The 14,104-nt window shown below is 39.1% G+C and overlaps 1 protein-coding gene across 2 annotated transcripts; it reads left to right on the top strand.

The window, feature by feature from the left end:
* The first annotated feature begins 1,043 nt into the window (after positions 1 to 1,043).
* Positions 1,044 to 12,963, top strand: LOC138028508 (trimethylamine monooxygenase-like). 2 transcript variants are annotated; one of them, XM_068876080.1, is made up of 5 exons: positions 1,044 to 1,364; positions 5,130 to 5,314; positions 8,040 to 8,204; positions 9,311 to 10,067; positions 12,323 to 12,963. In XM_068876080.1, the coding sequence occupies exons 2-5, from the start codon at positions 5,149 to 5,151 to the stop codon at positions 12,588 to 12,590; spliced, it is 1,356 nt and encodes a 451-aa protein (XP_068732181.1). In that variant the 5' UTR covers positions 1,044 to 1,364; positions 5,130 to 5,148; the 3' UTR covers positions 12,591 to 12,963. The 2 variants fall into 2 exon arrangements, with proteins under 2 accessions (XP_068732181.1, XP_068732190.1); XM_068876089.1 differs by lacking the exon at positions 1,044 to 1,364 and adding an exon at positions 2,770 to 2,817.
* Positions 12,964 to 14,104: the final 1,141 nt, after the last annotated feature.

The following is a 14,104-nucleotide window of genomic DNA, read 5'->3' as shown; positions in this document are numbered from 1 at the left end:
GTGTTGCGTAACTGTTGGATACAGGTTGAGGAAGAACATACAGTGAATTTAAAAAAGTCACATTGTTTATCGAAGCTCTTTCGAGACGTCATTCTAGCATTGAATGGGGGAAACACTAAGTTTTGAAGATTCTGCCGAAAGACAGATGAATATTGCCTTTCAAGGTCGACACCCAAAATGCCCAAAAGAGGAATGAAACATTGCAATATAAAACACTTAAAACTGTTTTAACAACTTAAAAGAAATACAGCAAATTAAAAGGAAAGAAAAGGATGGATGGACACAAACGGACTAGATTGAAACGCATTGCATTTTAGTGGGCAATCTTGAAAAAAATCGAACCGTCGTTTTTCAAGTTTATGGCAGGTCGCTTTTGCTCAGAATCATCGAGTGTGTGATGTACAGATAATTTTATTAGAAAATGAAATCACATTACTATTTCTCGTTATTAACTAAAGATTTGCCCTAAACACCCTAAAATGACGTGTGACATAGCCCGTTTATAATATCTTATTTTGGAGGCTGTGGTAATAGCTAGAACATAATCAAAGGATCGAAGGAAAGACGATAAAACACAACTTTGTTTATAATAAATTTCAAACATTATTACTGTTTAAACTTGACTATGAACGATAAACAGATTCCGATTATAATCATTTAATACTAGTTGATGCCTCATTTGAGACGGGGATTTCCACTTAGAAGACTTGATGAAAATCAAGATGCACAAGAAACCAGGCATCAATTGTTCAAAAGGTGGATCCACCGGGTAAATAACTATCCAGCGGATAAACACTAGCAAAAGCAATTGACCTATCTAGTGGATAAGTTCTTGCAGTTCTCGCGAATTGTTATCCTGGTTTCTGGTTTCCGGTTTCCGGTTTCCGGTTTCTGGTTTTCCCTTTCCCGTTTCCTGTTGGTTTGCCACCGGATTCCGGATTCCGGATTCCGGATTCTATATTCCATATTTTTGTGCTTCCCGTTTAATAAAGTCACTCCTGAATCTAATTTCAGTGAAAGAACATGTTATTGTTCCCTTTTTTTTGTTCTGTAGTTCTCTCGGAAAAATGAAGACGATAATTTATGCCGAAGTGAGCATGTCTTCCCACTGCCACTCACAAGGTGAACCGGACCGCGTCTAATTTGATTGACGTCTTGCATCGGAATTTTACTTGACACGCTGTACCAACTGTTGTACCGTGACTAGACCTCTAGGATATGCGATGGGAAAGAGCCGTTAAGTTTTTATTTTGGATCAGTTAAAGTTCTGCTCTCGTTTATCCTCATCGTGAGTTTCTTAATATTTGGTGTTTCACTGGCGCTTTGTCCGGCTGAGTGTTGGTCCTGCTTGGTTAACATTTGCGGTAAGCTTGTTCTCTTTACCGACATAAGCTCTCCATGATATTTATGATTTGTTAATTAGTCTTTAACAGTCGTCGCCAGTCGGTAAGGAATTCTCGGAGACAAGCCCGAGTAAAGACATCTTTACCATCGTTTGGCTATTTAACAGCTACTAAAAAAATTCATAAGCTTACATATGAAAAAAATCTACGTGTAGATGTAAGACTTGCAGAGGTCATGCATGGGTGCAATATATCCACTCAAGGATTTTCCTTTCGTTACTATTTTAAGTGACGTTCACAGGTGTGTTTATCCAAAAAGCAATCTGTTACTAATTGTTATTATCATCCAATTGCCATGGGACAAGAATTTTTTAACGACGGATTCTGGCAGGTTGTCAAGTGCATGACCCCGTCATCCAGCTGTTCTTCTCCTGCCCGAGGACATGTCCAGCTTGATAATGCATCATTTTTGCTTTATTTCTCTCGAACAATGTCTGATCAAACAATTATTGAATAATTTCAATATTCTTATTCAGTAGCTGCTCCCGTGTTACTCGATGCCTAACAGACCTTTTTAAACGGCAACTGCACATGCAATATGCTTCGTTCTCTTCGTTGCTTTTCATGAATCAATATAATGTACAGCCGCTTTGTCGATGAGTGTGGTTCCGGTTTAGCGAATGTTGGTGGTAGGTTTGCGATCATAAATTTTTCGCACAGTACAGTATTTTGGAGTCGGGAACGAAATTTCAAAGTTTTGCTCGATCTACCTGGGAAATTGTGATTATTTTACGTCTGACTAAAAAAAAAAGTCTTCTGTGTTAATGCACCTAGCAATGTGAAGCTGGAGGGGAGGGTGATCGGGGATGAGGTGGGAATTTGACATTTTTATTTAAAAACAAATTCAAAGATAGTAATGAAAGGACGGTCTGAAAAACTCAGCCTTCAAAGATATATGAATCCATGACCCGTATTAATATTGGAATGGGGAACCGCCCAAAACCACATAAATTTCATTCAATGCCATGGCTCAGTATCACTTGCAAGTTTCCTCTAACTTTTTATTTTCCCTTGAGTCCTGATGTTTCCTCCGGCTTCGTCTCTGGAAACATCAGGACTCTCAGAAAAACAGAACTACTTCCCTCAGGGACCATGCATGAAGTGTATATTGTACTCTCATCAAATGATGTAGAAATGGGATGATTACTCTTCATATATTTTTTTGGAGAAGAGGTGTTCACTTTAAAATCATCTACTGGGTGGGCATGCTTTTGCAAAGGCAACGGCAGTCCCTCTGGGAAATCATGTGATTTTTGGAACCACAGAGGAAACTTGCAAGTGATACTGGGCCACAGCATTGAATGAAATTTATTGGTATGTGGTCTTGGGTGGTTCCTCATTTCAATATTATTACGGGTCATGGATTCATACATCTTTGAGGGCTGAATTTTTCAGACCGTCCTTTCATTACTACGTAAGTGACATTCATAACTGCTGTCATCAAAAATCTTTGAAAAGACCAATCCATGTTGAACACTACTTCATTTTTTTGCCATGGGATCACATATTTTAGCCAGATCACTTCATCCACCTTGATAGTACATCATTTCCGCTTGATCTCTTATGAACAATGTATGATAAATCAATAATTATTTATTCTTGAATTTAATCTTTAAAAGCTCCTCCTGCATTCCCGTGGTTGTCAGATTTGCATAATAACTTGATGGTTAACAGTGTGTATTGAACAAAATGCTGCACATGTAATGTACTCAATGCACTTACATACAAAAATTCACCTAGTAATTGGATGAATGCACAATTTTGACATCCAGCACGAAGCGTCCATTTAAGGTGGTGCTATGATAAAAAAATCACATCCATGTTTTCTTCAGATTTTGAAAATGTTTTTGCTTAACACCTGCCTGAGCTTTGATTTTTATCTAAAGGCTGTTTACTTTGAGTGTAAGTTTTGGATTTCATGGTCTGCCATGACTCATGTTCAGAACTGACTGACTGGACCTCAGAGGGTTGGATCTAGGAAAAAGTGATGTCATTTATCCCATAGCTTAAAATTTTAACATTTAAACGCAGTTTCTTATGTCTGCAAAACACGAGTTTAAAAATCTGATAGGCCAAAACTCTTGTGCTGTATATTAATTTAGTCACATGCAAATCAAATTGCATCCATAAACTAGTGAGTATACCGCAAAACATGAACTTCTTGCTCTTCTGTGTAGTAGCAGGTAACTTTTCTCTACCTAGCCCTGAATTTGATGCACACATGCATCATTCTTGTAGGATTTGTAGAAATCTGCCATTTCCATCTATCGCTGTGAAATTTGGCATAAGAACTAGTCATTCTCAAACAAGTGCCAAGGCATAAACAGTGTGGATTAGTACTTAACAAACTATATGTCTAGGACGCATGGGATGATCAGTGTTCATTCCCATGTTTGGCCCCAAAGATGTTTGTGTATTTGCCATGAAGTGTCTGACCCACATGAAAGTGGCAGATTTATTGTAGTCATAGCCTGTAGCCCATGCAAATATGAGCCTCTGCTGAAACGAACCATACATTCCTTTCCCTTTGTTAAGAAACTGTCATCTGGAAAGGTAGTAGCCAAAACGTGGGGCCGGGGCTGTCTTATTTTTTAATTTTTGTCGTTATTCTTCTGTACTGTTTTTTTCAAATGTTCGGCATCTTTCCTTCATTTATGGTGGAAATTAGTCAAAAAAATAAGGAACATATGGAATCTACGAAAGCCCGGACATCTTAGTTTGGTTTTCGAAATTAAGAGAATTTTCCGACTGAAATTGGAGTTTTTGTGGGGAATAAACGCTTGCTCCTAGGGACACTGAAGACTCACTTAGCTCCACATTTTAAAACCACATTTTCATGTCTAGTTCGTAAAAACTTCTCCACAATACATGCAGTTCGACAATGGTCGTCATGCAACATTCTCATTTTGCTTGTTTTTGCAAAATTGTTCTCAATGTTGCTGTTTTTTTTTATCATAAATCTCGATTCCTTGATGTCTGAATAGAATTGGCTAGCAATTTCCTGTGCGACTCTGACTTACTACAAACGGTTTGCAGTAAAGTCAGACAACAACATTGAAAACAACACGAGGGAACGTTGCGTGACTGCATTACGAACTGTGTATATTCCATAAACTCCAATTTTCAACTCCCAAATTCTCTTAATTTCGAAAAACAGAAAAACAAACTCCGGTTTTCAAAATACATGTAATTAAGAAGTGAGATGCTCTCAAAAACCAACTGCGATTTGAAAACACAAAAAGACGAAGTCCGATTTAGAATTTAAAAAACTAAGATGTCCCTTAGGAGCTTTCATACATTTCGTAGGTTCATTAATTTTTTTGATAATTTCCACCATAAATGAAGGACATATTCCGGCCATTCGAAAATAACAGTACAGGAGAATAACAACAAAAACTGAATCAAAACAAATTGGGGGAAAAAAAATGACACCCCGACCCCGGCCCCGACCATGCGTTTTGGCTATTACCCATCTGGAAATCACATGTGGGTTACATAGGAACCAATCAGCGCTGTGTAGATTGCTCCCCTGGGAGCGTTAATGCGTCAACTTCTTCTTTGGGTGAATCATGAAAGGGAAGAAACCTTTCCAAAATATTCCTTAGAAACATTAAGTTTGTTTCCTTGATAGGGTATGCATTTGCACTCATTCTCTACTATCAGGATGACAATCCTTCAGGGACCCCCTCACATTAAAAAATGTAATATTTTGATTTCTACCTTCAGGGTTTTTGAGGAATCTGAGATGATGCATTCGAAAAGCATTTGTGTGATTGGTGCAGGACCTAGTGGCATGTCCATTTTGTATCACTTCAATAAGCTGAAAAGGCAAGGAAAAAAAATTCCTGACATTGTTTGCTTCGAGAAGCAGTCTGATTGGGGAGGACTCTGGAAGTATGCTTGGGAAACTGGTAAGCTATCCTGAATGAGCCACACTCAGTGACTTTTAGAAGCTTTTGATCAGTCTGGTACATTTAGAATGGTCAAGAAGAGTTATGAAGCTGCTAGTTTATTCAATAACCTGCCTCTTTCCTTAAGAAACTGCACTGACCTAACTTTATCCTTTAACCCATTGACTCCAGATGATTTTACTCATCAACTGGGGTTGTCCTAGGGCGGCTATCGAGTCAGTGGATTAACCAGTCAAAAACCCTCCATTAAGGAGACAAAGATAGAGCCAGATCCAGAAAGTACTTTTTTTGTCTCTCTTTTTTGAATACCAGTACTATTTTTATTGTCTACCATTGTAAATACATGTAGTAAGGTCTCAGTAAAGGTAAATTTGGGCGTCTCGATTGCTCAATTTTTTTGTTTTTGCAAATCTTGAATCAGTGGGCTGTGAAGTATATTTTCCGGAAAAAAAAAATTATGTCTAGCGGTATGATTTGAAGGCACCATCCGGTTATGGAATCTGGTATTGAGGCCAGTTCAGGTTTTATAATGTATCCAATCTAGAGGAGGCTACAGGAAAAAATGCACAGACATGCTGAAATTATATAGTGTTTTGGAACCTTAGCTTGTTCTGGACACTTTCAATAACAACAACAACAACAACAACAACAACAATAATAATAAATTCGTTGATTCATTGGCCCTGAAAAGCCCCTATGGGGAGAGGTCAATTAAGTATGTATTGTATTATTGTATAATAATGATAATCAAGCGAATATTGACGTTGAAAGCTGACGTGGCGTCATCATGACACCATTCTCAAGGCAAAGTAAGTAAGTAAATTATGCAAATTGATTTCAATAGTCTCTAATCTTCACATTATAGAAATCAAATCTTCGCACTACTTACTCACTTTGCCTTGAGAATGGTGTCATGATGACGCCGAAACGTCAGCTTTCAACGTCAATATTCGCTTGCTTATGTTTTACGAAATTGTTTTTGATCAATAATAATAATAATAATAATAATAATAATTAGCTCTAGAGTAAGAAGAAAACTCTAAGGGACCTTTGGTCATGGGCTATGACCTGCTCCCTTAGGAAGTAAACTGGAAAAAAGATCATCCAGTTCACAAAGATAATAATCATAATAGTAATAGTAATAGTAATAGTAATACTACTACTACTACTACTACTACTACTACTACTACTACTACTACTACTACTACTACTACTACTACTACTACTACTACTACTAATAATAATAATAATAATAATAATAATAATAATAATAATCAGGGTCTGAAATTGCGCCTTCCTGGTCACCAGTGCGACTAAGAATTTAGTATTGGCGACTAGAATTTCACAACTGGTCGCCGGCGACCTACCATTAAGTTCAGAGCCGTTTGCCAAAAGGTGTCTGACTTTTTATCCTGCCGATGTTTTTGAAATAAAAATGAAAGGAGGGTTTCCGTTAACTACCTCCATAAGTAGCAAGCTGCCACGTCTTTTCACGGTAACTCATAAAATACGTATTGCGGACGAAAAACCAATGACTCAGTAAAGAGATTCAAGGGACTGGTACGAGGAATGTAGCACGGTAACAACATGGCGGCTTGTGTGCGACAGAACGTGACTGGTGTTTCCGTGGCTGAAATTTTCAACAAACTAAGGGGCAGATGGATTTCTTAATTACATTCAAGGTTGGATTTTTCTCTCCAAAATGTCCGCTTTCGAAAGCGAAAAATAATGCTTGACACATACACAAGACCGCGTGGTCGTTGCTTTCTGGTATCCATAAAGAAGTTCAAAACGGGCATTTTCAGGCGAAAATTTTTAGCGACCACAATTTGTCATCTGGCGACTGAAAATGTTTATCTAAGTCGCCAGTTGGCACCCACATAAAAAAGTTAATTTCGGACCTTGATAATAATAATAATAATAATAATAATAATAATAATAATAATAATAATAATGATAATAATAATGAATCTATGACGTTTATTTAGTTTTTTCCTGTTTCATGGCAGTGGAGGTCACACTACAGTGTGGGACTCCATTATAAAAGGTGTGTCTTGCCACATCACAACTCTGGGAAAAAAATTTTATTTGTACCTTGTAGACCAATTTCGATAATAAAAAATTAAACTTAAAGCAATAAACATGATTTGCTCTGGGGCAGAACCATAATGATTTTTTTGATTTAATTTCCAAGAGCCTCGAGATGGTGCCTTTTGTGGAACAATTAAGGACGGTGCCTACTAATTAAAGATATTTTTGTCCCGGTGTGTGATTATGCAGAAACTGTAGATCTTAACAAGTGTTATTGAAATCCAAAAAGAAAATTGGGGGTAACCACGCATTTTTCAAAGATAATTCATGAATATTTGTAAAAAGCTTTAAAATACAAAGCAATGTATGGCATTCTTTCTCAAATTGAAGCTTATTTATCTCTGAAAAATGCATGGTTACCCCCAATTTTCTTTTTGGATACCAAGAGTACTTACTAAGATCTACTTTCTTCGGATAGTTTTAAACCGCACAAAAATATCCCTGTTTTAGTAAGCATCACCGATAGGAAATCCGAGTATGTCGAGATGCGCAGAACGTATGCGCAATAACAATAGTAGGGACCGTCCTTAATATATTAAAATTAGGCTCTTTACCAACATTATACTTTGAAGGGACAGGGTTTGCCAAATGAGATACCTGAAGTATTTGTTTCAATCATACTATCTCATTTTAGGCATAGATGGATATGGGGAGCCTGTGCATGGAAGTATGTACCGTGGACTTTGGTCTAATAGTCCTGTTGAGGGCTTAGAATATCCCGATTACACCTTTGAGGAACATTTTGGGAAACCCATTCCGTCGTGCCCTCCAAGGGAAGCTATATATGATTACCTGAAGGGTGAGTATTTAGTCCAAGTTACTATTAAAATGATGGTTTATAGCACTGAAAAGCTCTTGTAATCTATCTCAGCGTTAGCCGAAAGTGGGACCACACAAAGTAAGAGGAAAATCTCTGACCAGTGTGGAAAATGAACCCTCTACCTTCAGATCGGACTTTTAACTGCCTGATTCTTCTGGCCCTTATGGTTAGTTTAGGCGCTGTTTTTCAAATTAATGGAGAAATAAATTAAATCCTGTTAATAAGGCAAGACGAATACACAAATTAAACTGTTGTTGTTTTCTGCTTTTGTCTGCTCTTGCGGCTCGTTCAGTTGAGCAGCGTTGGTGTATACAAGTCTGGTTGTTTGGCCAACAACAGCTTATTAAGATAAAGAACACTTGTAAATAGTGGTGATGTAATCTGAAGGGCGTGGGTTCAGTTCCCAAACTGGTTAGAGATTTTTAGCTTTCATTCACAACATTCTTAGCCAACAATTTTGAGGTAGACTTTTTGTTTTCCTTTGGAGTAAAATTAGATTCTTAAATGCTTTTTTGCGATGCAAAACTCGTACCTTGGTTGGTATTTAATCTCAGATTAGTATTAATTGGCTTTTGATCAAGTGGGCGGGGCAGATGGATTTCTAATTCAAATGACCATTTGATGGTCAGATTCGTCAAATCCAGTTACAGTTTATGAGGTGGGATGGAGTAAGTCATATCGTTGAACAAAGAGATCGTCTCTCATTCCCTAAAATTCCTTGTTGCATTTACACAAAGTTTAGTGGATTCTGCCCTAAAGACCGAATGCATAAATGGCGGCCAAAAAAATATTCTTTTATTTATGTGCTAATAAATTAGCATCGCTAGCCTCGTTTGCATGGACAAAATGCAAAAGAAAGGTTGCTTGGGAGAGAGGCTAGTGAGTCTCATTAGTACATAAACAAAAGAATACATTTTTGTACAACATTTATGCATTCGGTCATATTGGTCGCATGTTGCGAAGATGTCTACTCCCTCCATCATCATATTATGTATAATTGGCCCTGAAAAGACCCTCCATGTTTGTGGTAAAAATAAGAATCATGGAATCATGGGAATCCTGATTGCAGTCTTCATTTATATCAGGTCGTTGGACAAAATTTAATCTTCGTCCTTGGATTCGTTTCAACCACGTTGTCCGCCAAGTCACCTACAATGATGCCACCAATGACTTTTCAGTGGTTGTGAAAAATCTTCCAGAGGACAAAGTGCTTCCTGTCGAGAGGTTTGACTACATTGTGGTGGCAAATGGTCACTATTCTGTTCCGATGATGCCATTCTTCCCTGGAATTGATCGATTTTCTGGTCGAGTCATCCATTCACATGATTTTAGGAATGCCTCTCATTTTAAGGACAAGAGAGTGTTATTGGTCGGTGCTGGCCTGTCTGCAGAGGACATTGCTCTTCAGTGTGTCAAGTATGGCGCCAAAAGTATTATTTGCACCTGGAGAACGAAACCGATGGGTTTCAAGTGGCCCCCACAGATATCAGAGAGACCACTTTTGACCAAGATCGAGGGAAGCACCGTCAAGTTTGGAGATGGTACCTCAGCCGAAGTAGACGACATTATTCTATGCACTGGATACCACTTCTCCTTCCCTTTTCTGGAAGAGCGATTGCGGCTGAAGAGTCCAAATGTCCCTTATCCTGAAGGACTGTACAAAGGGATCTTGTGGACCCGCGCAGGGAATAACAAAGTCTTTTACATTGGGGCGTTATACGAATACTACACCTTCACCATGTTTGAAGCGCAAGCACACTGGGCCGTGAACTGTATCATGGGAGATATGAAAGTTCCCGATCTGCAAACCATGGAAAATGACATCAAATCGTGGATTACCAAGTGGGTGCCCTGATCACCGATATTCGTTAGCCTAGAGTCCTCTATTTGGCAGCCGCGCGGAGATGTTTGCCTATGTTTACTCGTAAATTGTACACCGTCAAAAACTAAGGAATTGGAGCGAGGGAAAGCTCCCTGCTCACCTCAAATTCCTTAGCTTTAGACCGCGTGCCATTGGTCGAAACGTAGCCAGTTCCAGGCTCCCAGATAGTCGGGAAAACGAAAAACAACTACGTATGAAAAACGAGTGGGGGCTTGGGTCGAGGAGCCTCGCCTGGACCCAATCCCCCTATTGTTGCTCTTACGCAGTTTTTTTCGTTTTCTCGACTGTCTTGGAGGCTGGAACAGGCTAATCGAACCTAAGATCGCGAATTTTGCCCACAAGGAGAGCCTATTCCTTGGCTAATTGTCGTTTGCAGACTGTCTGGATTTAAGAAAAAATTGAGTTCTTCCTTTTATGCTAATTGTTTGAAAAATATCATTTTGTTAAGAGACATTCATGTTATTCTTACTGTGACATTCCAAAGCTACCACCTAAATGGGTTCGGATAGAAGGATGAGGTGTGTGGTAGCGTGGGAGAATGTAGCGCCTTTTAGAGCGATAAACATATTACAATCCTGTTAAAAAAAATGTAGAAGGCTTAGAGCGTCTATTTTACGATACTTTGGTCGCTCTATAAATCTTCAACGAGAGTGTCTTGAGACCTACGTGCTCTGCAGTTTAATATATGAAGCCGTCATGTATTTTTTCTATCATATCTGGGATACAATACGAACTTACAAGTGACCAGCTTCCAGGATGGCTTCATAGCTCAAACCTGGTTTTCACTAGCGACGCAAGCACAAGCACAAGCATAAGTAGCTTATGCTAGTGAAAAAGAACGTTGACATAAGCAATAACTAACAACCACGGCATCCGCCATTTTGTTCAAATGCTGAGACGCGGAGAATCTGGAACTAGTGCTTCAATTGGCCAGAAGTAGCAAATTTCCTTTTGCTTTAATTCGCCCTTGTCACACGGCGGCCATATTGTCCCGGGAGACCAAAAAAGCTGTGGTTTACCACGCCAAGCCTCACCCCTATGGTTTCCACCGCGAGGCTTGGCGTGGTAAAACAAAGCTTTTTTGGTCTACAGGGACAATATGGCCGCCGTGTGACAAGGGCGAATGCTGCGTTTCGTTTTCATACAACGCAAGCGAACTCAAGCATAAGCGCAAGCACAAGGAAAAGGAAACATTTTGATCCTTGCGCTTGCGCTTGTACTTGTGCTTGTGTCTACCTTGTTTTCACGGTGAAATGTAAGCGCTCTTATGCTTGCGTCGCTAGTAAAAACCAGGCTTCACACATGGTAGAGCAAGTACAGCAGAATCGCGCGTTCATGGGTTCGACTCCCGTTCAATCCCGTATTGTTTTCAGGTTTTTTCCGCAACTGAGTAAGTGGCTTCATATCTGCGATAATAGGGAGCTTTAGCAACGACGACGGGAACGGCAACGAGAACGTCATGTAAAAACATAAATTCACGTTATTGCGATCACTTCGCGACTATTCCAGGCCTTTTAATATGACAAAGGTGTTTCAGTCCCACAGGAATGAAATCGTTACGAGCGGCCCTTACTTTAGGGAGAAAAATGAAAATTTATCTCCAGGTGCTGACGTTCTCCATAAGACTTCAAACTTGGTAATTTCACGTTGTTGCTTTGCTGAAGACGGCAAAGAAATGGACAAAAATGAAAAACGCACGTGCAGGGCGTGCAAAGCTATTGTTTTGGCCCACAAAATATGCAAATTTGTGACGTTCTCGTTGCCGTCGCCGTTGTCGTTGCTAAAGCTCCCTAATTACTTTCACTGAGTTGTGGCTGAAAAACGACAAAACCATGACATAGCTTCGCTTCTCGGACGTTAGACTAAGCACAAGGATATTTGAGGCCTGATTTTGATGTAAACCAAGAGTGAAGTAGATAAGAATGTTGTTATATGGCATGGGTGGGCTCCCAGCATAGTTACAAATGAGTCTATTTTTAGAATACCCGTTCCCGCGAAAATCAGTTGCCATGTCCCTGAAAAAAACATGGCAGGAGCAGTCACGCGTGAGATGGTTTCTTTTGATTGGTTAAAATTGGCGGCCCTTTGTTTGTTTCGCACGCAAAGTGTATCTTTAAATAAATCCATTTGTGACTGTGCAAAGTGACAGATCAACAATCTTATCTACTTCACTCTTGTGCAAACTGGTAATGTGGGCTCTTTTTATTAACTTCAGAATGAAACAAATAGATGGCCCAGATGATGGAATTGACTTTCAAACGGATTACATTGCTGATGTTTGCCAGGAATCAGGTTACGGGTACAATTTGGATGCTTCGGCTGTTTATCACGCTTGGATCAAGTACAAGATGGAAGACATCACCACATACAGAAGCCAAAGTTATACCAACATATTCACTGGAAAAAAGTCACCGGTTCCTCGCACTCCATTTATGCAAGAATTTGATGATTCTATGGAGCACTTTCTTAATGCGGCGGAGTAGTGTGATGTTAAAAACTGTCGCATTGAAAAAATATTCTTTGAGGACTTCAGTTACAGAAATTGTATTATCATTATACTATTGGGTCTTTCCTCTACGTCTTTAAGTCGATTCATCTGGAACTCAAAGGATTTTTTCCATTATTTCTATTTATCATTTTAACAGGATATATTACACTTAAAGATAGGGGGATGCAGCTCTATATGTTACAGCAAATTAGACTGAGTGGGGACTTTATCCAAGGGGGTAAACAGGGAATACATTAAGTCACTATATAGTATGGGAATTTGTATTTAAAGTTAATCTTTCGATTGTACCGAAAGAGATATTATATGTTAACCCCGGTGAATAAAATAAAGAGATTTTTTTTTTTTGAGGTTGACTCCGGAATAATCGGAAAAATCCGAGTTGAACCTGTGACCTTCCGTTTTCTAGCTCGGTTGCAGTTTACCACCGAGCTGTGGATGGTTTTCACAGTGACGTTATCAAATTCTAAAATCCAAATCCAAAGGAGGAGGTTAAACATGACCTGAAAATTAATCTGTTTTCAAGTTTCCAGCCAGGACGTCATTCGTTGCGAAAATACAGCATCTTGAGTTTCCGAATTGTCGCCTTGCGTGACACCACGGTACAAAGCTACTTGGCAAAAAGAAATGTCTATCCCTATGAATCAGTTTGAGCGTTTCAAATACAGTAGATGTGTTCATACACATTTTATCTCATTAGCGAAAAGTAAGTGCCTGGGAAACTGAATCTTGGGTTCTGAGTGTTCTATTATAAAAATCGCAAGGCGCCTCAGTTTTAAGGCACAACAAAAGGTCACAGCCGGTGCCTTCAGAACTATCGAAAACCCTGACTATATGCTTTGTCACGTTAAGTTGGCTGAAATCAGTTTCAGGAATTTCAATGACACACCAATTACAGCTTACCAAGAAATTATTATTACGATAGAATTGGTCACAATAGCAACAGGAAAGCCTTCAAAAAGCACCCTATATTTAAATTTTGTCTTAAAACGCTTATGCCTTGAAAACGATCTTGGTGATGTCCAATTTTTATTGTTGGAGAGTGGTGAACAGGCGAAGATGAAAATTTCTACTAATTCTGAAGGAGAGTCATAGCCACCTAACATTGTCCGATTGTGAGCCGATTGTGAAGATTGCTCTGAATCGTCTTCAGAGAATTTCAGATCTTTCAAAGGAAGTATGTATGTTCAGTCGAGACTCAGTTGGAAAAATGAATCGAAAGGAAAATGAGGAATAATCCCGATGCAAGCTATTAATTCTTTGTACCGGCCCGTTACAAACAACTGAATAGCAATCGTTTCCTTATTTTTTTGCAAAGAAACCCTCTACCCCCGCCTCCAAATATTATTTAAAAAGTCGAATTCACGTTCCTATTAGCTTGATTCGCAACCGCTGGTGACGGAAATTTAAAGCTGGCGCATAGCAACAATCGATTTCTTAAGCAGCCGATTCAATCAAATGCAGAAATGACAACCTAACCTGCCAGATTTC

This window comes from Montipora capricornis, chromosome 2 (assembly GCF_036669925.1).
Source record: "Montipora capricornis isolate CH-2021 chromosome 2, ASM3666992v2, whole genome shotgun sequence".
Classification (NCBI taxonomy): domain Eukaryota; kingdom Metazoa; phylum Cnidaria; class Anthozoa; order Scleractinia; family Acroporidae; genus Montipora; species Montipora capricornis.
This window is presented reverse-complemented; position numbering and strand designations above follow the sequence as displayed.